We start from the raw sequence: 20,967 nt of genomic DNA on the forward strand, positions 1-20,967 counted from the left end.
CTAGCAAAAAATTCCCTCAAAATTTCATTTTTCGCTCCTTATATTCTGAAAAAAAATTTTTATCGACAATTTTGGACTATAAAAACTACGCGTTTAAATGTAAAACCCAAATCTGATCTTTTGGATCTCCTGAAAGGTCTTTTCCCTCCCCCCCCTCGTTCCCCTAATATCGCGTCGCGATTGCCCCAGAAAAACCCGGCTTGAAATGGGGTTTGGGTTTAACCCTTTCCCCAAAAAAAATTGGATATTTTAAAAATTGGCGCACCCTTTTAATATTTTCGGCTTCTTTGGGAAGCATTTCCCCGCTGCTAGATATTCCAAAAAGGGAAAATGTGAGCGAAATTTTAAATCGTTCAATAGTTTGGGGCGGGTTTGAATTCCGCAGTAAAATTGATGTTTGGGAAAATGCTGATTCACACAAGCCCACCAGTTTTCTCATCTTAAAATTTGTATCCAATTCTTTGCTGAAAAATTATAATTATAAATACCTCTTTTTTTAAAAATTAAATGTAATGAAATTTTAATAATGTTTAAAAAATAATGAAATTAAAAATAAAATTTAAAATTAAAATGTAATCAATATCCCCATTTTTTTTAATGAAACCCTATAATGAATTGAATAATAAAATTTAAAATGAAATTAAAAATATAATTTATAATGAAATTAATATAAAATTATTAAAATTTTAAACAAACTTCTTTCCATAACGAACACCACGTGTCAGTATTTTAATTTTGGGGGCCCAAACGTTCAATTTTTTTTGCTTTTTGGCTGTGGGATTGTTCGTACTTTGGAAAATACGTCAAAAGCTTGGGGGGGTAGATAGACTCAAAACCCGCCCCAAACTGTGGAAGTTTGGACCAGCTTTTTAAAAATCCAATTTTTTTTTACTTTTCCATATTTTTCCCCCAGCGACCCTGAGTTTATTCTTGAAATCATTGGATTTTTTTATATTTTTTTCCACTTATAAATCTTAAGGACCATTTTAATAGAAGATATCATCCCCGAATCCAACTTTTTTGGGCAGTTGCGTTTTCAAATACCAAGGCGGGCTATCAGTAGTGCTTCTTGTAATGGTTTTTCTACCCATTTTCCTTAAAAAAAAAACTAAAAAAGATTATATCTCGAAGAGATTCTCATTTATTTTTTTTGCGAATCTTTTTGAAATAGTTTTTGGGAGTAAAAATATTTTTTGGTGGGAATTTGAAAATATGTAAAATTTTTAAACTTTAAATTTTTTTATCTTTCCCTTTTCACAATCTAACCCCCTTTTGTTCACCCACTTCCAAAACCCGTATGAACCTACGTGCTCTCTGACTTTTGGGCACATCCCCTCACTTCTTAGATGCTCTAAATAACTAGACAGTGTACGAAAACATCGTGCCACATTCATATTTGAAAAATTTTTTGTTGCCGTTTCCCCCAAGTTTTTCATTGGTCTGTGGGGTTTCGTTTTTTTGGATATACGTTTTCCTTTTTGTTTTTAAACCACGTAAGCCCCCCAGTTGGGTTGAAATCTAAAAGGAAAAAAAGACTCTGTACTTTTACTTATACCAAAATTTATACCCAAAATTTGGGCTCGTTACCTGTAAAATCATGTTTAAATTTCCCGTAATGAACTTATACAAAAAACCCAAATTTGAACGGTGTTCCCAAAATTTGAAAAGGGCCCTGTAAAATACGTACTAAAAGGGTAAAGCGCGGGAAAGTTTTGGGAGTCCGTCCATATTATATCTTTAAAAGGGGGTTTTCGGTAGCAAAAACCTGTAAAAATTATAAAATAATTTTGTTTTTACTATTGTCACTGAAATTTTTTTTAAATTTTAAAAAAAAATTTTTTACAAATTGAAAAAATTTCATTAAGAAAAATAGATCAAAATAATCTGACATCTGAAAATTTAAACAAAAAAACTCTAGGGGGTTTAAAAAAAATTAAAAAAATTTTTTAAAACCCCCATAAAAAAATTTAAAAAAAAAAATAAAAGGTTTGAGACTCTTAGACAAAATTCTTTATATAAATTTCACTATTATTGAAAATTTTTTTTCGTACTTTGGGGGGAAAATTAAATTAAAAAAATAAATTTTGGGGATATATAAAAAAAAATTTTATTTAAATAAAAATTTTTTTCCCTTTTTTTTTTAAACGAAGCCATGCCCTTTAACAAAATAAAAGCATGTTACTAGTTAAAAAACCCCCAGCATTCTTAGGTCTGTTCTTTTTTAGCTGAAAAAGGGGGGCGATTGTGTAAATTTTTTTTTAAAATAAAAAAGTGAAAAATTTTAAAAATTTCCCCCCAAACACGCCTTTTATTTTAAGGGTCGGCAGTAAAAACCCAGGCAAACTCCCCAATTGATATTGGAGACCTCGTGGGGTGACAAAAGCGAAACTCCGGTTTTTTAGTGTTGCCAACCCGAAAACCCCAATTTTTGGGGTTTTTTTTGTAGGGGTGAAAAATTTTTGTACCCTACATAAAAACCCCTGCATCGCTCACGCGGGCGCACCCAAGAGAGACAAGGACCGTAATCACGTGTTTTTCCCCCCTTGTTCCACTACCGTGCCGGTTTAAAACGCGAGATGCCGCCTGAAAAAGTTTTTTTCCCCGGGCCCTTTCCCTAGCAAAAAGCAGTAACGTAGCAAAAACAATAAGCACCCATTTTTTTTAAATTTTTTTATAGGCCCTTTTCACTATGTGGGTATATTATTTATTTTAAAAATTTTTTATATAAAAAAAATAATAATTTACTCTCCCAAATTAAATATGCCCAAATGTTATTATTTATATTAGACAATTTAAAACAGAGGGTTTTAGATTTTTGGGCTGACTACACTGGCCCCCCAAAATTAAAAGTTGTATATATTTTATTTTAAAATTTTTTGACCCTACGGGGTGGGGGTCCTTTTAAAAAACAGATTGGAATAAATTTGAGATTTAAAAACATTTTTGTCTTTAAGATTAAGGGAAATTTGATTCGGGGGATTTAACTTTTCAAAAAAAAAACTATAAATAAAATAATTATAAAACATATACATATATAATTTGTAGTGCTATTTATATTATATAGTTTTATAATTGTCTAATGATAAATAATAACAGTAGCATAATTGAAAGTAAATTAGTCTACAATGTTTAGACACGGTGGATACTTGTTAGATTGATAATTTATTGCTTATACTTTTTCGAGAGACAAGAAAAGAGAACGAATATAAATTATTATTAGCTTGTATAGCAATCATAGATTGACGAATTGCATTTGTTATTCTTGATTTTTTTTTCTATTATTGATGTTATTGTATAATTTGCTCCATAAATACTTATACATAAAAGAACTTCTGTCGAGTAATATTGATCATGCAAAGGATGTTCAGTATGGTATCAACCAGTAAATTAAATTATGAGTTCAAATATATCAATATCAATTTTTAATAATATATTGGAATACAGAGACAATGATAAAAAAATATATTTCGGCAATAAAAATTTATAAATATATTGAAAATATTTTTACTACACGGCCGCGCGCGCGCGCGCACACACACCACACACACACCCACATACACACTATATAAATGCAAAATAATACAGAAAATAATTTTTAATAAAAATCAACATACCAGCTATTTGTGTATGCATATGTAGCTGCAAGCATGCAACGGATTTATTACTTGATAAATTTATTTACGGACTTATTTTGCATTTATATATATATATAGTGTATGTAATTGTAAAATGATTAAAATATTTTCAATATTTAAAAATTTTCAAGTTTATCGCCTTATATTTCTATAATTTTTCTATATTCTAATATATTGTAAAAAAATTGATATTGATATATTTAAACTCAAGTTTTTTACGTGATTGAATATTATTGCATTGAGCATCATACGTTACTCGTAAGTTCTTTTACGTATAATAGTATTTATGTAGCAGAGAGAAAGAGATAAGAGAGAGATTATACATACAACTTCAATAATCGAAAAAAATCACGATAACGCTATTGTCATATCTATGTGTTGTGCATATATATAAACCTTATATATTATATATTTTATAAATAAGTAAAATATTATGCAGACAATGTATACAATATAAAATGTTCAGTTTGTGCTATGCTTCAATCAATAACCACTGGTCGACAAAAAATGACTTTTTTCAGGTTCGAAGATTTCCAAAGCGTATTTTTGTAGATTTTTTTTCATGCCGATTACAAATTCGGCCGCAAAAATTGCGTATCACGTCACGTTTTTTAGATATCTTGATCTAAAGATGCAAAAAAAGGGCATTTTAGATACCTTTTCCGTAAAATATATAGCTTTAAATTGGGATGTGATAAAAGTGCTACGACGGCTCAAAATAAAACTTCTTGTAGTTTATATAAAAATATATAAAAGGTCGAACCTATAAACAGTTTATTGAAAAAACTAATTAAAAATTGAAAATATTTTTTGCACGTTTCCTTATACTACTAATACAAAGTCTTTAGAGGTTCGATAGATAAAATATTATAAATATTATTTTATTTGTACATAAATATTTAATTATTTATATAGATTTATTTACAAATATATAAATCATAATAATTTGAAACACATTATGTGAAATAATCTACATTTTTGTAAACACACACACACCCACACACACATATGTAAAAGAACAAGAATAGCAATAATTCTTGCCTAACATTATCTTTCAATTATCGTTTCGTGTACGCAATATATGTATTTCGCATTATGCATCTGTAACAAATTATATCGAATGATTTATTATTTGCATATTAATTTGCATATTATCTACCCAGACAGCACAAGTCTAAAATTGACGCATAAGATAGCATTAAGAAATCTTTAAGACAGCTATTTTATGATATGATATCAAAAAGACATCTTAAAGATATCTTACGCGCCAATTTTGGACTTGGTGTTGTTTGGGTATATAAATAAAATATGTACACAAATAAAATAATATTGCATAAATATTATTTTATTTGTACATATTTTATTTACATAGATTATATGCAAATATTTAAATAAATCATTCGATAATTTATTACACATTTTATTTATTATATAGATTTATATAGATTATATGCAAATATTTAAATAAATCATTCGATTATTTGTTACAGATCCCATACAGCACCGATAGATTGCAAAAACATTACAACAATCTTTCACCGCAATATTGCAATATTGCAAATTTACTGCAAAATGTTGCTACATCATTGCTGTTGAATTGCAGCAATGTTAAAATGTCCGCTTTTTGAAAGATTGCAAACAAAATATTACAACAATATTGCAATGTTATGAATTTGCAATAATGCATTGTTATTGCAACCATAAACTAATATTGCATATACCGGTATATAAATGTAAATAAATCATTAATGAAAATACGTTGTAGTTAATTTATATATATTACAATATATAAATTATAGAATTTGGATTACATGCAATATTTCCGAAATATTAATGTCATGTTGCTACAAGTGTGCTGGAATTTTGTGCACCTATATCTCTGCAATGTCTTTATAATGTTGCATTGCAACTTGCAACATTGCAACGTTGCTGCAATATAATTGCAATAATCTGTGCTGTATGGGATGCATAATGTGAAATATATATTGCGTACACGAAACGATAATTGGAAGATAATGTTAGGCAAGAATTATTGCTATTCTTATTGTTCTTTTACATATAATATACATATACAGAGAAACAATGATAATACGAAAACCAGTTCTTGCTGATATCTCCCAATAATCGCATTCGTTCAACGCATTAGTGTTTGTGTCTACATGGATGTTACTACATATGCGATGTAAGAGAGACAAGGAACAGAATGATAGTCTCTCCTTGTCAAGCTGTTAGCTGTCAGTATGTTACCACGGAAATTTCCCCTGCTCCTTATGAATCTAGTGAGAATCTTATAGTCCCAGATATTTCATAAAATAAGTGACATAACTTTGGTTTTTTTTTTTTAATATATTCTTGATATAATAAAGTAGTCCGCCAAAGAGTCGGATTTTGCATTTTTTGCTCTGAAAAATTTATAATAAATAAAATACGGACTCCTGGCTAACCCAACCTTACCCGTTACTAGCTGCGCATTCCCCCAAGTTATATTATAAATTTTATTTTCATCTTTTTTTCAATAAATAACTCTTTGGCGGACTGCATTTGAGCTTACTGATTAAGAATATCATAAATTTAATAAGATTCATTCAGTAGTTTCGCTAATATCTGGAATATAAGAATCTCTAATTCCCGGCCGGCCGATAGGCGTCTCCACCATGTCGCCTGCCGACCCTTAAGGGTCGGCAGTACACCCAGGCAAACTCCGAATTGATATTGGAGACCTCGTGCGGTGACAACGCGAAACTCCGGTTTCAGTGTTGCCAACGCCGAGAAACCAATTCTCGGGTTTTATGTAGTGGTGTATGTCTGTACACGTATATACACCAACTGCATCGCTCACGCGGACGCACGTAAGAGAGACAAGGACCGATAATCACGTGTTCTCCTTGTTCATCTACCGTGCCGGTATACGCGAGATGCCGCCTGAAAATGCTTTCTGGCCTTCCGTAGCAGAAAGCAGTAACGTAGCAAGACTAATAAGCACCCACTTTTTGGAAATTGTATATATGGTTATGCACATATGTGCATAACGTATATATATAACATATATATATATATATTATATAAGGGATATGTTGATTATATTCTTGATTTCTTTTTGATTATTGATGCTATTGTATAATTTGCTCCAAATACTTATAACGTGAAAGAACGTTGAGTAATGTATAATCAATGCAAGGATGTTCAGTATATCATCCAGTATATAAATTAGAGTTCAAATATATCAATATCAATTTTTTTATAATATATATATATATATATTAGAATATAGAAAAATGATAAAAAATATATTTCGGGCGATTTAAAAATTTTTTAATATATTGAAAATATTTTTACTACATACACTATATATAAGTGTAAAATAATTCAGAAAATAAATTTAATAAAAATCTACATACCAGCTGTGTGCATGTGTGCAATTGATTTATTACTTGAAATTATTTACGGAATTATTTTGCATTTATATATTTATAGTATGTGTAGTTGTAAAATGATTAAAATATTTTCAATATCAAATTTTTAAGTTTATCGCCTATATAAAAAATATATTTCTATGATTTTCTATATTCCAATATATTGTAAAAAAATTAATATTGATATATTTGAACTCAAGTTTTTTTACGTGATTAAATATTCTTGCATTGAGCCATCATACGTTACTCGTAAGTTCTTTCACGTCATAAGTACTTATGTAGCAGAGAGAAGAAATGAGAGTTATACAATGTAACATCAATAATCTTATATATTATAATCTTATATATTATATATATAATATTTCATTTATTTATAAAAAACATTTTATAAATAAGTAAAATATTATACAGACAATGTACAAGATGTTCAGTTTGTGCCATAACAAGCTTCAATCAATAATTATTACTCCAATGAGTATAATTCACAATAATTTTTATATAATATAATAAGTATTTGAATATATAAAAATATTTTTAAAAATTTGTTTTAAAAATTAATTGAAAAAGAATATTTAAAATATTTTTTTATATTTAAAATATTCTTTTCCTTAATTAATCTTAAAAAAAATATTTTTAAATATTTAAAAATATTTAAAAATACTATATATTATATAAAAATAATTGTTGATTATTATATTGGATTATTAATTAAATGAAGCTAGAGCTTTTAATATGGCTTTTAATACTGCTTGACAAGGAGAGAGCATCATTCCATCTTTGTCTCTCTTACATCGCATATGTAGTAGCGTCCATGTAGGTACAAACACTAAAAAATATTAAATTTAATTTTTTTATTGTTTTGAATAATTTTATTATTAATATACTTATTTTCAGAACTATTTCAATTTTTATTTCATACTTATGTTTATATAAATTATAAATTAAAAACATATCAAAAATGTAATATATATTAATAAAATGCAAATACATATAGAAAATTAATTATAAAATGTCATCTTAAAATAGTTTTTATTTTTGTTCTTTATTTACATATGCATACATATACAAAAAAATAAAAATAATATGATAGCCTTTTTGCTGACATTATCTCTCAATATTTGCATCCGTGTGCTCACGTATTAGTGTTTGTACCTACATGGACGCTACTACATATGCGATGTAAGAGAGACAAAGATGGAATGATGCTCTCTCCTTGTCAAGCAGTCAGCATGTTACCACAGAAATTTCCCCTGCTCCTTATGAATCTAGTGAGAATCTTATCGTCCAGATATTTCATAAAATAAGTGACATAACTTCGTGAATTTTTTTTTAATATATTCTTTATATAATAAAGCAGTCCTCTAAAAGGCCGGATTTTACATTTTCGCTCTTAAAAATTTATAATAAATAAAATACGGACTCGCGGCTAACCCAACCTTACCCGTTCCTAGCTGTGCATTCCCCCAAGTTTATTAAAAATTTTTATTTTTATCTTTTTTTCATAAAATAGCTCTTTAGAGGACTACAATAAGCTTACTGATTAAGAATATCCTAAATTTAATAAGATTCATTCAATATTTTCGCTAATATCTGGAAAATAAGAATCCGTAATTCCCGGCCGGCCGATAGGCGTCTCCACCATGTCGCCTGCCGACCCTTAAAATGAAATCGATGTGTGATTGGAAGAAATTTTTCACTTTTCACATTTTCACTTTAGAAAAAATTACACAATCGACCCCCTGGCTACACTAGTTCAGAGGTTATCTTTTTCCTTTCAATGTCGAGCAAAAAGGACAACCTTTGCTGAACTAGTGCAGCCAGTTTAGTCGAAAAGAACAGACCTTAGGCTTGTTTTCTGTTCCTGCCATAGAAATATTATATGTAGAGGACGCGAGGGAGTCGAGAGCGCTAAAGTCACTAGATTACAAAGTACCGCAATTAGGGAGAAAAAAGCTGCCATTTTGACTCCACGTAACGCGGCCGTTTCAATTGTATATAATTGTATGTATAATCCAATTTTTTGTACGAAAGAAAATAAAATTGTAATATATATAAAAATATTATATAAAATATATAAAAATAATTTTTATTTATGTTTTTTTCCATTTGCTATGGCCATTTTCATTGCAACACTTTTACTGCTATGACCAGCTGCTTTTTTTACATTACTGCTTACTTTTTTTAATGAAAAATGAATTCTTGTTATTACAAAATTTTTTATAAATTTATAACCAATATTATGACACGAAGGAATAAAATTTATCGAATATTCTTGTAAAAACATTGTTATAAAATCATTTACTTTTAATACATTAAAAAGTAAATTAGTCTCATTTTTCCGAAATAATAGTTCGCACTTATATATTAAATTATATATTTCCACGCTTGGAAATATTAAAATATTTTCTTTATATTCTCTTAACTTTGTATAAAAACTTAGATTATTGTAGCTAGAATTGTTGTTAGAATCATTCGTAGTCACAAGAACATTAAAACAATTATTGCAATGTGTAAAATTTTTCTGTATTTTAAATAATAATGCACCTATTAAATAATATAATGCAGCTTGAACTGTATTATTTAAATCAGTTTTCTTTTCATTTCCAAGCAATGATTGATATATATTTATATCCCATAAATTTTCATTGCTCTGCAGACATCTCTCTTCTGCAGAGGAATTTCTAGAATCTAATTGTTTTATTTCATTACAATAAGTAATAAGATCATTAGAGTCAATAACAGAATAGTTACTACGATTAATATTTGCCTGATATTGTGATAAACAAACAAGTCTAAATGTTTGTTTAAATTCACGAGCGTCCGGTACAGATTTTTTCCCTCGAATTTGTGAAAATAGATTTTCTAAGGCATCTTGAGTGAACCTTTCTAATAATAAATACTTGAAATTGTGTTTTTCTAAATATAGAGTTTGCACATCTAGAGCAGTCTGAGTACAAAGTAATAAACCGCTTTGAAAAGGTTTCCATCCTCCGTTCGAGACTGTAATTCCTCGAACAATCTCCATAAAATCTCGCAGAAAATTATCTTTCGCTGCGATTATTGCAGTCTTTAACACAACAACCTAGCATCTTGATACCTCTTATTTCTCTTCATGTGCGAAGAAGGTTATAACAGGTTATAAAGACTGCACTTAAAGTAGAGATAATTTACACAATGTATACACTATCTACACTTTTCGACACCATCTTGACTCCCATGTATCTTATGAATTGCGGTACTTTGTAATCTAATGACACAGTATATGTATAACCAGTAGCGGCACTTCGTGTCGGTTCTTTTGATGTCAGTGTCCGAAATCATGGGTGCATTCGTTTATGCAGAGACTGCCGCAGAATGCCGCAGATGTCGTTCGTTTACTCCACCTGCGCAACCGACTGCAGCGCAGTTTGTTGTTCGTTTAAGCAGAGCTGCTGCCTATCTGCGCAGCCATCTCGGAGGTCCTGCTCAGGATGCTCTGCTCGCAGTACTGCGGACTACTGCGTAAACGAATGTAGTCTTCTCCATTGTTAAGCCAATTGAACTTGGAAACGTTGTCTGAAAATTATTTCAATTATAAGTTATGTTATAAAAGTTCAGAACAAAGAAGGTGGAGAACAACTCCTCCAAATAGATCCTACAAAACTAAAAGTAATGCAAGGTAAGTAATACAATAAAATTATGAAATCTGTTAATTTATATTTACGATCCAATTAACTTAAAAATGCATTTTTATCAAGAATATAAATTTAAAGTAATCTGTTTAAAAAAAAATGTGCTTTTGTATAAAGATGCAATTCTGTTACAGTCATTCCTAGCTATCAAGCTACTTCGTCCCCAATTAGTTTGGAAAAATCTGAGAAGTCTACATTCAGCAACATTTCAATCCTACTGTCATCACTGTCTGAAAATGTTATGTGCACACGTCATATGTCAGAACCTTCAATCTATTTAAAAATTTTATTATATTTATTCAAATAATAATTCATATTTAATATAAATATGATGGTTTCTAAATCGGCCTAAGAGCCATAGCACGAAAAATTACGAAAATTAATTATTCGGAACTGTATCTCTTGGTACGAGATTACTAAAGTTCCATATATTAATTAACCTCGAACTTACATATGGAGAAATAGGCACGAAAAATATAGATCCGAAAAGTCTGAATAGCTTAGTGGTAAGAGCAGTCGCCCGGAAAGTGAAAGACGCGGGTTTGATTCCCGCTTCAGCGACTTTTCGGACCTATATTTTTCGCGCCTATTTCTCCATATGTAAGTTCGAGGTTAATTAATATATGGAACTTTAGTAATCTCGTACCAAGAAATACAGTTCCGAATAATTAATTTTCGTAATTTTTTGTGCTATGGCTCTTAGGCCAATTTAGAAACCATCATATTTATATTGTTTATATTGAGAGCCAATAAAAAATATTTATTTCTGAGTTAATTCATATTTATTTAAAATTTCTTTACTTACGCACTCCAATTACAATCTGAGCAGTCAATTCACGCAGGTGATCGTTCGGTAAATGATGTCACGTGACTCGCAGATAATAGACGCAGTAGATGCGCAGTGGATGCGCTAATCGCTGCATAAACGAATGCACCCCATGTGACATGTCGCCATGTTCTTGATAGTAATAGCGCGCTTATATTTAAATTGTGAGAAAGAAAGGCAACTATATATAAACAATTATTTTTATAATTGTGCAGACAATTATTGTATAAATAACCACAATGTATATTTTCTTGAAATACATATTATATATGTAACATTAAAGTAACGCAAATAATCATATAAACATAAAAAAAGAAGAAATTTAACAAGTAATAATATTAAAATATACCTATGTGTTATTTAATAAATTATTTTTTTATTATGTTTGTGTATTATTTAATGAATTATTTATATTAAACAAGTAACATATTTATTATTGCCATTTTATTTATAAACATATTGATGTACATTTAGATTATTTACAATTGAAATGTATATAATGTGTAAAATTACGATAAATTCGTGATCAATGATTCCCAATTTTTTGTTATACTCTTCAAAAATACGAAATCTCAAATTTTAGATGTATATAAAAATTGATAATAAATAAATGTATATAACAATTCTATGTAATTTACAATTGGTTATAAAAGACTAATTTGTTTTATATTATCAGGTGTATTATTGTTTATCTATTTAATGTACTTAAATTGATTTCTGTCTTGTTATTATGAATACGTATGAATACTTATAAGATAAGCTCCATTTTGTGGATAGGTATGTGTTGAATAATTGAACAGGAATTCAGTCACCTAGAAAACAATATTAATTATAAAATAAAACACTTTTTATTAATATTTTTAATATTATAATGTTTAGAAAAAACAAAAATTAGACATTTTCTGCATCTTTAACACACACACATATATATATATGTAGCAATTGTGCTCTAGAATAAATGTTATTGTAATTTTAGAAACAATTAAATTTTATATATACGTATATAGGAAATTGTCAAACAATTAATACCTTTCTGGATGAGATGGAAAGCGAAAAAAGCTCAAGTGACGACTGGAGCCGGAATTTTCATTGCAATCTTGCATTGCGCACGTGAAACCACCAACAACTACGCGACGTTCCATTATTATAACAATGTTTTTTAAAAATATTTTCAGACCTAAAACTTAACAGAGTCCTTTAATTAACTTGAATTCATTAATAGGCTATATTTATTTTGATAAACACAACCACCACTTACTGTGTTTACAACTCACTGTACACCATATTGTGGATAGTAATCCAACGCATGCGCCGTAGCATTTCTCCGACGCTATTTTTCTTGAGTGACACTACTGGTTATACATATACTGTGCTAATGACTTTAGAGAGCGCGATAGAGAAATAGAAAGAGAACGCTGCATATGGGCCCCTGCTGTCCTTGTCTAATCGTGTATGCGCATGGCACACATCCCTCTTCTCACTCTGCTCATCTCTATGCTCTCAACAGGCTCGGCTATAGTTCTCGTGCTTGCTTTGCTTTGCTCAAGTGTTAGCAGAATAAGAAGAAGATTTACGTTTTTATAACAAGTTAATATAACAAACTTTCAAGATGACAAAAAAGTGTATAATTTGTAAAGAAGAAGCAAGCATAGAGATGAGCAGGAGTGAAAGGGGACGTGTGCCATGCGCATGCGCGATTAGACAAAACAGCAGGGCACTTATTACGATTCTTTGGGTGAGTTTGCTCACGAGGTGAAAATCACAAAAGTGAGAGATTCACTAGGTTGTCTACGCTTCTATTGGTCAAAATCTAGTGAATCTCTCATTTTTGTGATTTTTATCTCGTGAGCAAACTCACTCAAATAACCGTAATAGGTACCCAGGAGCCCATATGCAGCGTTCTCTTTCTATTCCTCTATCACATTCACTTACGGGCAAGCATACGACTCGCGTCCTCTATATATAATATCTCTATGATTCCTGCACTAATGAACTAGTGCACACTGGTGCAATAAGTTAAGGTGCCTTTTCACGAGCCGCTGAAACAGATTGTTTGAGCGACAAAATGATCACGTAACAACTTTTGTCGCTGAATTAAATAGCGATCATTTTTGTACATGAAAAGAATAGGCAGGGCGACAGAACAGTGTTCCGATTAGGGACCGGCTGTACGCGCATGCGTGAGCACGCGGCCACAGTGAAGTATATCGTACTAGAGAAAAGAAGCACCGTTACCCGGCTACATCAAAAATATTAAAAAAAATTAAATGTATACTTATATATTTTTAAAAATATTTAAAATTTATTTATTTAATATATATAAATTATAACAAAGGATAAAAAGAAAGAGGAAAAGGATGATTTCATAAAATAAAACACTTTTTACATAAATAAAATAAAAATTTTTAATTTGGCAGAAATTTCAAAGAATACCAACATTTATTGCAAGGGTAAGGAAAACTGCCAAAAACCTTACCAGTATTCATTAACAATAATACAATTAAGAAATTATAACAAGAATTGAAATAAACAAAAGTTATATATAATTATTGATTATAAAATTATAAATATTACATTTTATCTCAAATTATATTATAAAATAATTTTTCTTATAAAAACCGTTAATAACAATAAAATTTAATTTTGTTCGCCAGGAATGAAAAATCAAGGTTATAGATATTGAACTGACGACACTGGCTACAATTAGAGTTGTTAATATATATTTATTTTAACGTTTCGACCATACGGGCTGTGGTCCTTTTCAAAAATACAGTGGAAACATCAATGAGTTACAGCATATCGTCTTTAAGATGTAAGAATAAACTTATGCTTCGGAGAGATATAACTTATGACAAGAAAATAATTTATCCGTTTCGCTTATGTCATCTTGCCTTGACAGAACACACAATACAGTATTGTGTGTTCTGTCAAGGCAAGATGACATAAGCGAAACGGATAAATTATTTTCTTGTCATAAGTTATATCTCTCCGAAGCATAAGTTTATTCTTACTTTTTAAAGACGATATGCTGTAACTCATTGATGTTTCCACTGTATTTTTGAAAAGGACCACAGCCCGTATGGTCGAAACGTTAAAATAAATATATATTTACAACTCTAATTGTAGCCAGTGTCGTCAGTTCAATATCTATAACCTTGAAAAACCGTTAACTTATAAAAATCGATATAATATTGCACAGTATTCAATAATTATAAAAAATAAAATTGCACAGTACTTATTATAATTAGAAAAAAATTGCACATTTTTTCTTAAATTAAAATCATTAATAAAAAAATAATATGTACAATATTTTCAGGTACTTATATTATCACAGATATATTAAATATCCTGCTATAATAATAAACTATATGAAATTTTAACATTATAATAATATATAACTAATATATGCATAAAAGTCATTTGGCTAGATGCAAATAATTAATGCAAAATAAATTATAAAAAAAATAATATTATTTAAATGCATATAATTATCTTAAAAAAGCGTTAAAGCATTAAAGTATTAAAGCATTAAAAAACAATTAAAGCATAAAAAAGCAATTAAAATAAATTAAAAAACATAAAAATTAAAGCATATTCAAAAACCATCAGATAAATTATTTTCCATATAAATTTTGCGGATTGTGTAATTTTAAATGCCCGGAATCAATTTCAAAATTTGTACAATTAATGTTTTCAGCTTGAAAACTCGATCGTATTATACACATCGCGGAAACAGTATCATTTGATAATCTATTTCTTTTTTTATTTTTAATATCAGTTACCATTGAAAATATTCGTTCTGCTTCCGCATTAGAATAAGGAAAAGAAAGAACTACTTTGATTAATGACTCTAAATTTAAAAACATTTTTTCCCCATCAAAATTTTTAAATTCTAATATTTTTTGCCACATAGAATCAATCTCTAAAGAAGCTAACTCTACTTTTTCTTCGTTATTAAAAACGGATGGCAAAATTCTCCACTCAAAAGCTAATTTTGTAATATCAATATGTTCTAATAATAAACGCGTTGCAATAAAAGTTAAATCTTTAAATTTGACTCTAGCTTCATCATAAAGAGCAATTTTCGGCTGTAAAAACATTAATTGTTGAAAAACAATATCTTTATACGGTAAACGTTTTAACATTTCGCGAACAGCAGTTACATAAAAGTTGAAACAATTTAATTTAATTTCTCGCGTGCATTCTGAAGGTAGTGTTTTAAGAAAACTTTCACATTCCGATCCAACATATATATTATTTATGTCTTGAAAATTATGTTCGTTTTCTATATTTAAATCAATAATAGAGTCTAATGCTCTTGGAATTAAAAAATTTTGACCTATTTCGCGGATTAATCGATGACTATTTTCATACAGTGTATGAATTAAAACCTTACGAGATTGAAAAAGGGCATTAAAGCTATTACAAAAATTTAACAAATATTTTAAAAATAAAAAATATGCTTTTAATAAATCATCATTTAATTAATTTAAAATAATTTCCGCGGATTTTAATTTATCTTTGTTTACAGCTAAAATAAAATAATTTTTTAAAACTTCCCAATTATTTAATAATCTTACAACACATTTATGTAAAATTAACCACCGAGTATTTGATAATTTAAAAATTTTATTTCTTTCCACATCAAAAAAATCCTGAAATTCACCTAAAATTGCACATCTCTTTGCATTACCTGAGATATAAGTTGCAACTCCTCGAATTAAATTTTCGCACGACTGTGGAAGTTTTTCACAAGCTTTACTTGCTACAAGCGCGGATGAATGGCAAATACAATTTAATGTAACAAGACCCGGTATTTCTAATTTTAAGCGCGACATAAAAGAATTATAGCATCCAATCATTACAGATGCATTATCACTTGCCATTCCGACAATATTTTTTAAAGGAATTTCTTTTTTATCTAACATATTTTTAAAATTTTCAAAAATTTTGTTCGCGGAACAATCTGTTGTATCCATAGATAATAAATCTAACAATTGCGTTTTTACTTTTTTAGTTACAGGTGAAACATATTGCACAAGAATACACATAAGTTTAGTATCCAAAATATCAGTACTTTCGTCGATTAAAATAGAAAAGTTACAATTTTGAATAATTTGAATTAATTTTTCTGTTTCTCGTTTCGCGATTACTTGTGTAACAATTTTTGTGCACTTATCTCGAGCCAGTGCAAGATCTGATACAACTTCAGGGACTATGCAGATATTTTTCAATAGTGGAATTAAATGATCCGCGGAATAAAAAGAAATATTATGTTCAGAAAAAAATGCTGCTAATTTTATTTCGGCGCGTTTGACTTTATCTTTATGTGAAAGAGTGACTTTATTACTACTATTCGCGGTAGTGTCTGTAAAATTAATATTTAAATTTTTAGAATTTATTTTTTTCTAAATGTTGGACCGATTGTGAATGTTTAATTCAATTAGATTTACAACATCTGATGGCTTTATTACATGCAGTACATATAGCTTTATCTAATGTAGGATGTGGAGCCAACCATCCTTTAAAAATTGTATCATCTAGCCATGACATTTGAAATTTACGGACTCTGTCTTTTGATAGCTCCTTTTTCTACAGAGTCCATAATTAATAAATAATCGTAATTAATAAATAATAATTAAAACTCTTTTACCTCTTCTTATCTTACCATTAGTTGATTAATTATCTTCTCTGCTGCCGTAGCCGCCGATTGCCGACCATCCTAGGATTCACACCTTGGCAGAATAGCTTCTTTTCCTACAGAGTCCATTGTAATTAAATAATAATTAAAATTCTTATCTTACCATTACCTCTTTTTATCTTACCATTAGCTTTTTTTCCTCTCTGCTGCCGTAGCCGCGTAGCTGCCGATTGCCGACCATTCTAAGAGAGGATTCACACCTTGGCAGAAAAGCAGAAGCCAATCAGAACTCGTGTTGGCAGAACGCGAGTTCTGATTGGCTTCTGCTTTTCTGCTAATGTGTGAATCGTCCCTAACTCTATCGTTCACGATCTCGCCAAACTGCGTATATGTACGTTACTGCACTTTTCTAGCCGCGCATGCGCGTACAACCGGTCCCTAATCGGAACACTGCGACAGAATTGAAAGTTAAGCGTTTAAGGGTCGACAGGTGACATAGTGGAGACGCCTATCGGCTGGCCGGGAATTACGGATTCGTTCATCCCATATATTAGCCAAAATACTTAATGAATCTTATTAAATTTACGATATTCTCAATCAGTAGGATTGTCCGCAGGGAGACAAAGATTGATTTTTTGGAAAAAAGATAAATATAAAATTCATAATATAACTTGGGGAGATGCGCAGCTAGCAGCGGGTAAGGTTGGGTTAGCCACGAGATCGTATTTAATTTATTATAAATTTTTAAGAGCAATAATGCAAAATTCGACTCTTTGCCGACTTGTTTTATTATATAAAGAATATATTAAAAAATATTTCACGAAGCTACGTAACTTCTTTTTATGTAATATCTGGGATGAACAAATCTCACCAGATCTATACTCATGGGGAAATTTTCGTGGTAACATACTGACAGCTTGACAAGGAGAAAGTATCATTCTATCTTTGTCTCTCTTGCATTTGATATGTGTAAAATCAGTATAAATACAAAAACCAATATATTACGCACACGAATGAGAAATATTTTACATCTGCTCATTATATATGAAAATATAAAAGTAATGCAAATTAAATTTCACATTTATTTATAATAGTATTGTGAGGTAGTAACACATATGGAAATCTTATAAGATGAATGCTGTACATCGATTAGCGTAATATTATGATTACAAGTCGCAATAAATGATTTTGCTAATATATTATTTTGAATAAAAATTTTATAAAAACAAATAAAAATAAAATGAATAAATTTTATTCATTCTTTGTTTTTTTCTATTATTTTTTCTATTATTTGAATAAAAGGCGTATCGTATGTAATAGATAAATATAATAAGTTATATTCAATTCTTTATTCTTCCCCTGAGGGATTGAAGGCGCTTTTGAAGGAGCGTTCCCCAACCTTACACAAACTCTTACAATCTTTACTTATATCTACTCTTATCTCTACTCTTACATCTAATTTACAAATAACTTAATTCTACCTTAACCTACTTATCTACTACTTTAGAGAGAGAAAGAGCCGTCCCTACCTATCGCTTCGCTTCGGCTTCCGATTCCCCATATATTCTCCACCACCTCATTCATACCTCACTCATTCTCCTCCTCATACTTCCTTCCTCCTTTTCCCCTCCCTCCCCCTTTTCTTCCGTTCTTCCCTCTTCCCTCTTTTTCTCTATTTCTCTCATCCATCCTTCCCCTTCTCCTCCTTCCTGCAATATTTCCTTCATTCTTTCCCACCAGTTTCCCTTCTCCCCTTCTCCCCCACATTCTCCTATCACATGCTCCCATGTTTCTTCTTCTATCCCACATAACCTACATCTTCTTTTCTCCTCTTCTTCCCAGTATCTTGCCCCTCTCATCTCATTGTTCATTCTGAACCTAACTATCCTTCTCCATCTACTTTCCCCCCATCCCTTTCTCAGGTATTCCGGTAAACCCTCCTCCTTCCATTCCCCATACCATCTATTATATCTCGACTCTCTTATCCTCTCCCATCTTTCCTCCTTTTGCCTTTCCCTGTCTTTCTGCTCCCACCCCTCATATACTTCCTCTCCCCTTCCCCTTTTTTCCTCCATCTCTTTCCCTTCTATTCCTCTTTCTTCCCAGAATTTCTCCCTCTCTTCCTCCCACATCGTTCTTTCCTTTTCTCCTCTTATCCTCTCTTTCATATCCTCAAAACATTTCCTCGCTAAACTTCCTCCCCTTCCTTCCTCCAACTTCTTCTCATACCCTACCGCCCTCCTTCCTGCCCTTATCCTAAATTTGTCTTTTCCTATCTCCTCTCTTACCATATACCCCGGCGTGCACCAGTCTACTCCTAACGTCCACCTAATCCATCGCTCCTGCATTGCCTCCACCTCTCTCCTCTCCTTCCATCCCCATATTTCCGCCCCATATTCCAACACCGTCCCCACCAACCTTTCCATTAGCCATACTCTTTTCATCCAGTCTCCTGCAAATTTTCTCTTTCCCATTCCCCACACCTGTCTTATCACCGCTCCTGCTTTCCTAACTCTGTTCTTTACCTGCGCCTCCTGCCCCCCGTTCCTCTGTAGCTTATACCCTAAATATGTAAATTCTTTCACTTCCTCTAACCTTTTTCCTTTCCATCTCCACTCCACTCTCTTCATTCTTCCTCCTCCCTTTTTAAACCTCATTACCTTTGTCTTATCCACATTCACCTCTAACCTTTTCTTGTCCATATAACTTTCCATTTTCCCCAACATATGTATCATCCCTTCTTCATCCTCCGCCAACAGTACCATGTCATCTGCGTACGCCAAACAATGCACCTTCTCCCCTCCCAGTTTCACCCCCCCCCAACCTCCTTTTCTTAGCACTTCCTCTATATCCGCTATCAGCAAACTGAATAAGTGCGGACTCATTGGGCAACCTTGCCTCACCCCCCTTGCCGTCCAAAAATTTTCTCCCTCCTCCTTCCCCACTCTTACCTTACTCCTCGTTTTCCTGTACACCTCTTCTATCCTACTCCTTAAACCCTCTCTCACTCCCCTCCTCTTCATTGCCTCCATTAACACCTCCCTATCTACCGAATCAAACGCCGCCTTCAGGTCCATAAATGCCGCGACTACCTTTCCTCCCTTCTTATTTACCCTCTTATTCACCAGATAATTCAACACATAGATACTATCCATCACCCCCATTCCCTTCCTAAAACCTGTCTGACTCTCCGGTATCATATTCTTCCCCTCCATTTCTTCCTTTAACCTTTCAGTTAAAATCCCCACGTATACCTTGTATAGCGTTGGCATCAATGTCACTCCTCTATAGTTTTCCACTTTATTCCCCGTTCCCTTTTTCAACAGTGGCACTATTATCCCTTCTTTCCACCTCTCCGGCCATCCTTCTCCTCTCCATACTCTGTTGCACATTTCCCATACCCACTCTTCTACCCTCTCCCCTCCATATTTCCATACCTCACTTGGTATCCCATCTTCCCCCGCTGCTTTTCCTTTCTTCAGTTTTCCCAGCATCCTCTTCACTTCCTCCCTGCTTATCTCCTGCTCCTCATCCCTCTCCCTTTTTTCTTTTCCTCCTCTTACCACTTTTACCTCTATCCCTCCCAATAAATCCATAAAGTATTCCTTCCATTCCTCCGCCTTTATCTCCTCATTCACCCCTTCTCTCTTTTTCCTTTTCCTGTTAATAATCTTCCATACCTCTCCTTCCGTTCTTGCCTCTATCGCCTCCTTGTACCATCTTAGCCTCTCCTCCTCCCTTTTTCCTTTACACATTAGCTTATATTCCGCCCTTACTTTTC

At 31.3% G+C, this 20,967-nt stretch overlaps 1 protein-coding gene, 2 long non-coding RNA genes and 1 pseudogene across 3 annotated transcripts; 1 reads left to right on the forward strand and 3 right to left on the reverse strand.

The window, feature by feature from the left end:
• Nucleotides 1-9,484: 9,484 nt before the first annotated feature.
• LOC146719607 (uncharacterized) lies at nucleotides 9,485-10,254 on the reverse strand (the record flags this gene model as incomplete). The annotated part of the gene is made up of 2 exons (XM_085489962.1): nucleotides 10,231-10,254; nucleotides 9,485-10,130 (listed from the first exon to the last, which is right to left on the reverse strand). Coding segments are annotated over exons 1-2 (670 nt in total), but the record flags the coding sequence as incomplete, so codon positions are not given.
• A 121-nt stretch (nucleotides 10,255-10,375) lies between these two features.
• Nucleotides 10,376-11,494, forward strand: LOC146719608 (uncharacterized). Its single transcript, XR_014926462.1, has 2 exons — nucleotides 10,376-10,706; nucleotides 10,854-11,494. It is a non-coding gene; the product is annotated as an uncharacterized LOC146719608 (long non-coding RNA).
• Nucleotides 11,495-11,972: 478 nt separating this feature from the next.
• Nucleotides 11,973-12,866, reverse strand: LOC114933682 (uncharacterized). The gene is made up of 3 exons (XR_003820118.2): nucleotides 12,804-12,866; nucleotides 12,575-12,728; nucleotides 11,973-12,357 (listed from the first exon to the last, which is right to left on the reverse strand). It is a non-coding gene; the product is annotated as an uncharacterized LOC114933682 (long non-coding RNA).
• A 3,092-nt stretch (nucleotides 12,867-15,958) lies between these two features.
• LOC146719609 (zinc finger protein 862-like) lies at nucleotides 15,959-17,427 on the reverse strand (annotated as a pseudogene).
• Between the last annotated feature and the right edge of the window lie 3,540 nt (nucleotides 17,428-20,967).

Source organism: Nylanderia fulva, unplaced genomic scaffold, assembly GCF_048542155.1.
Source record: "Nylanderia fulva isolate GAGA-0341 unplaced genomic scaffold, ASM4854215v1 Scaffold915, whole genome shotgun sequence".
Taxonomy (NCBI): Eukaryota; Metazoa; Arthropoda; class Insecta; order Hymenoptera; family Formicidae; genus Nylanderia; species Nylanderia fulva.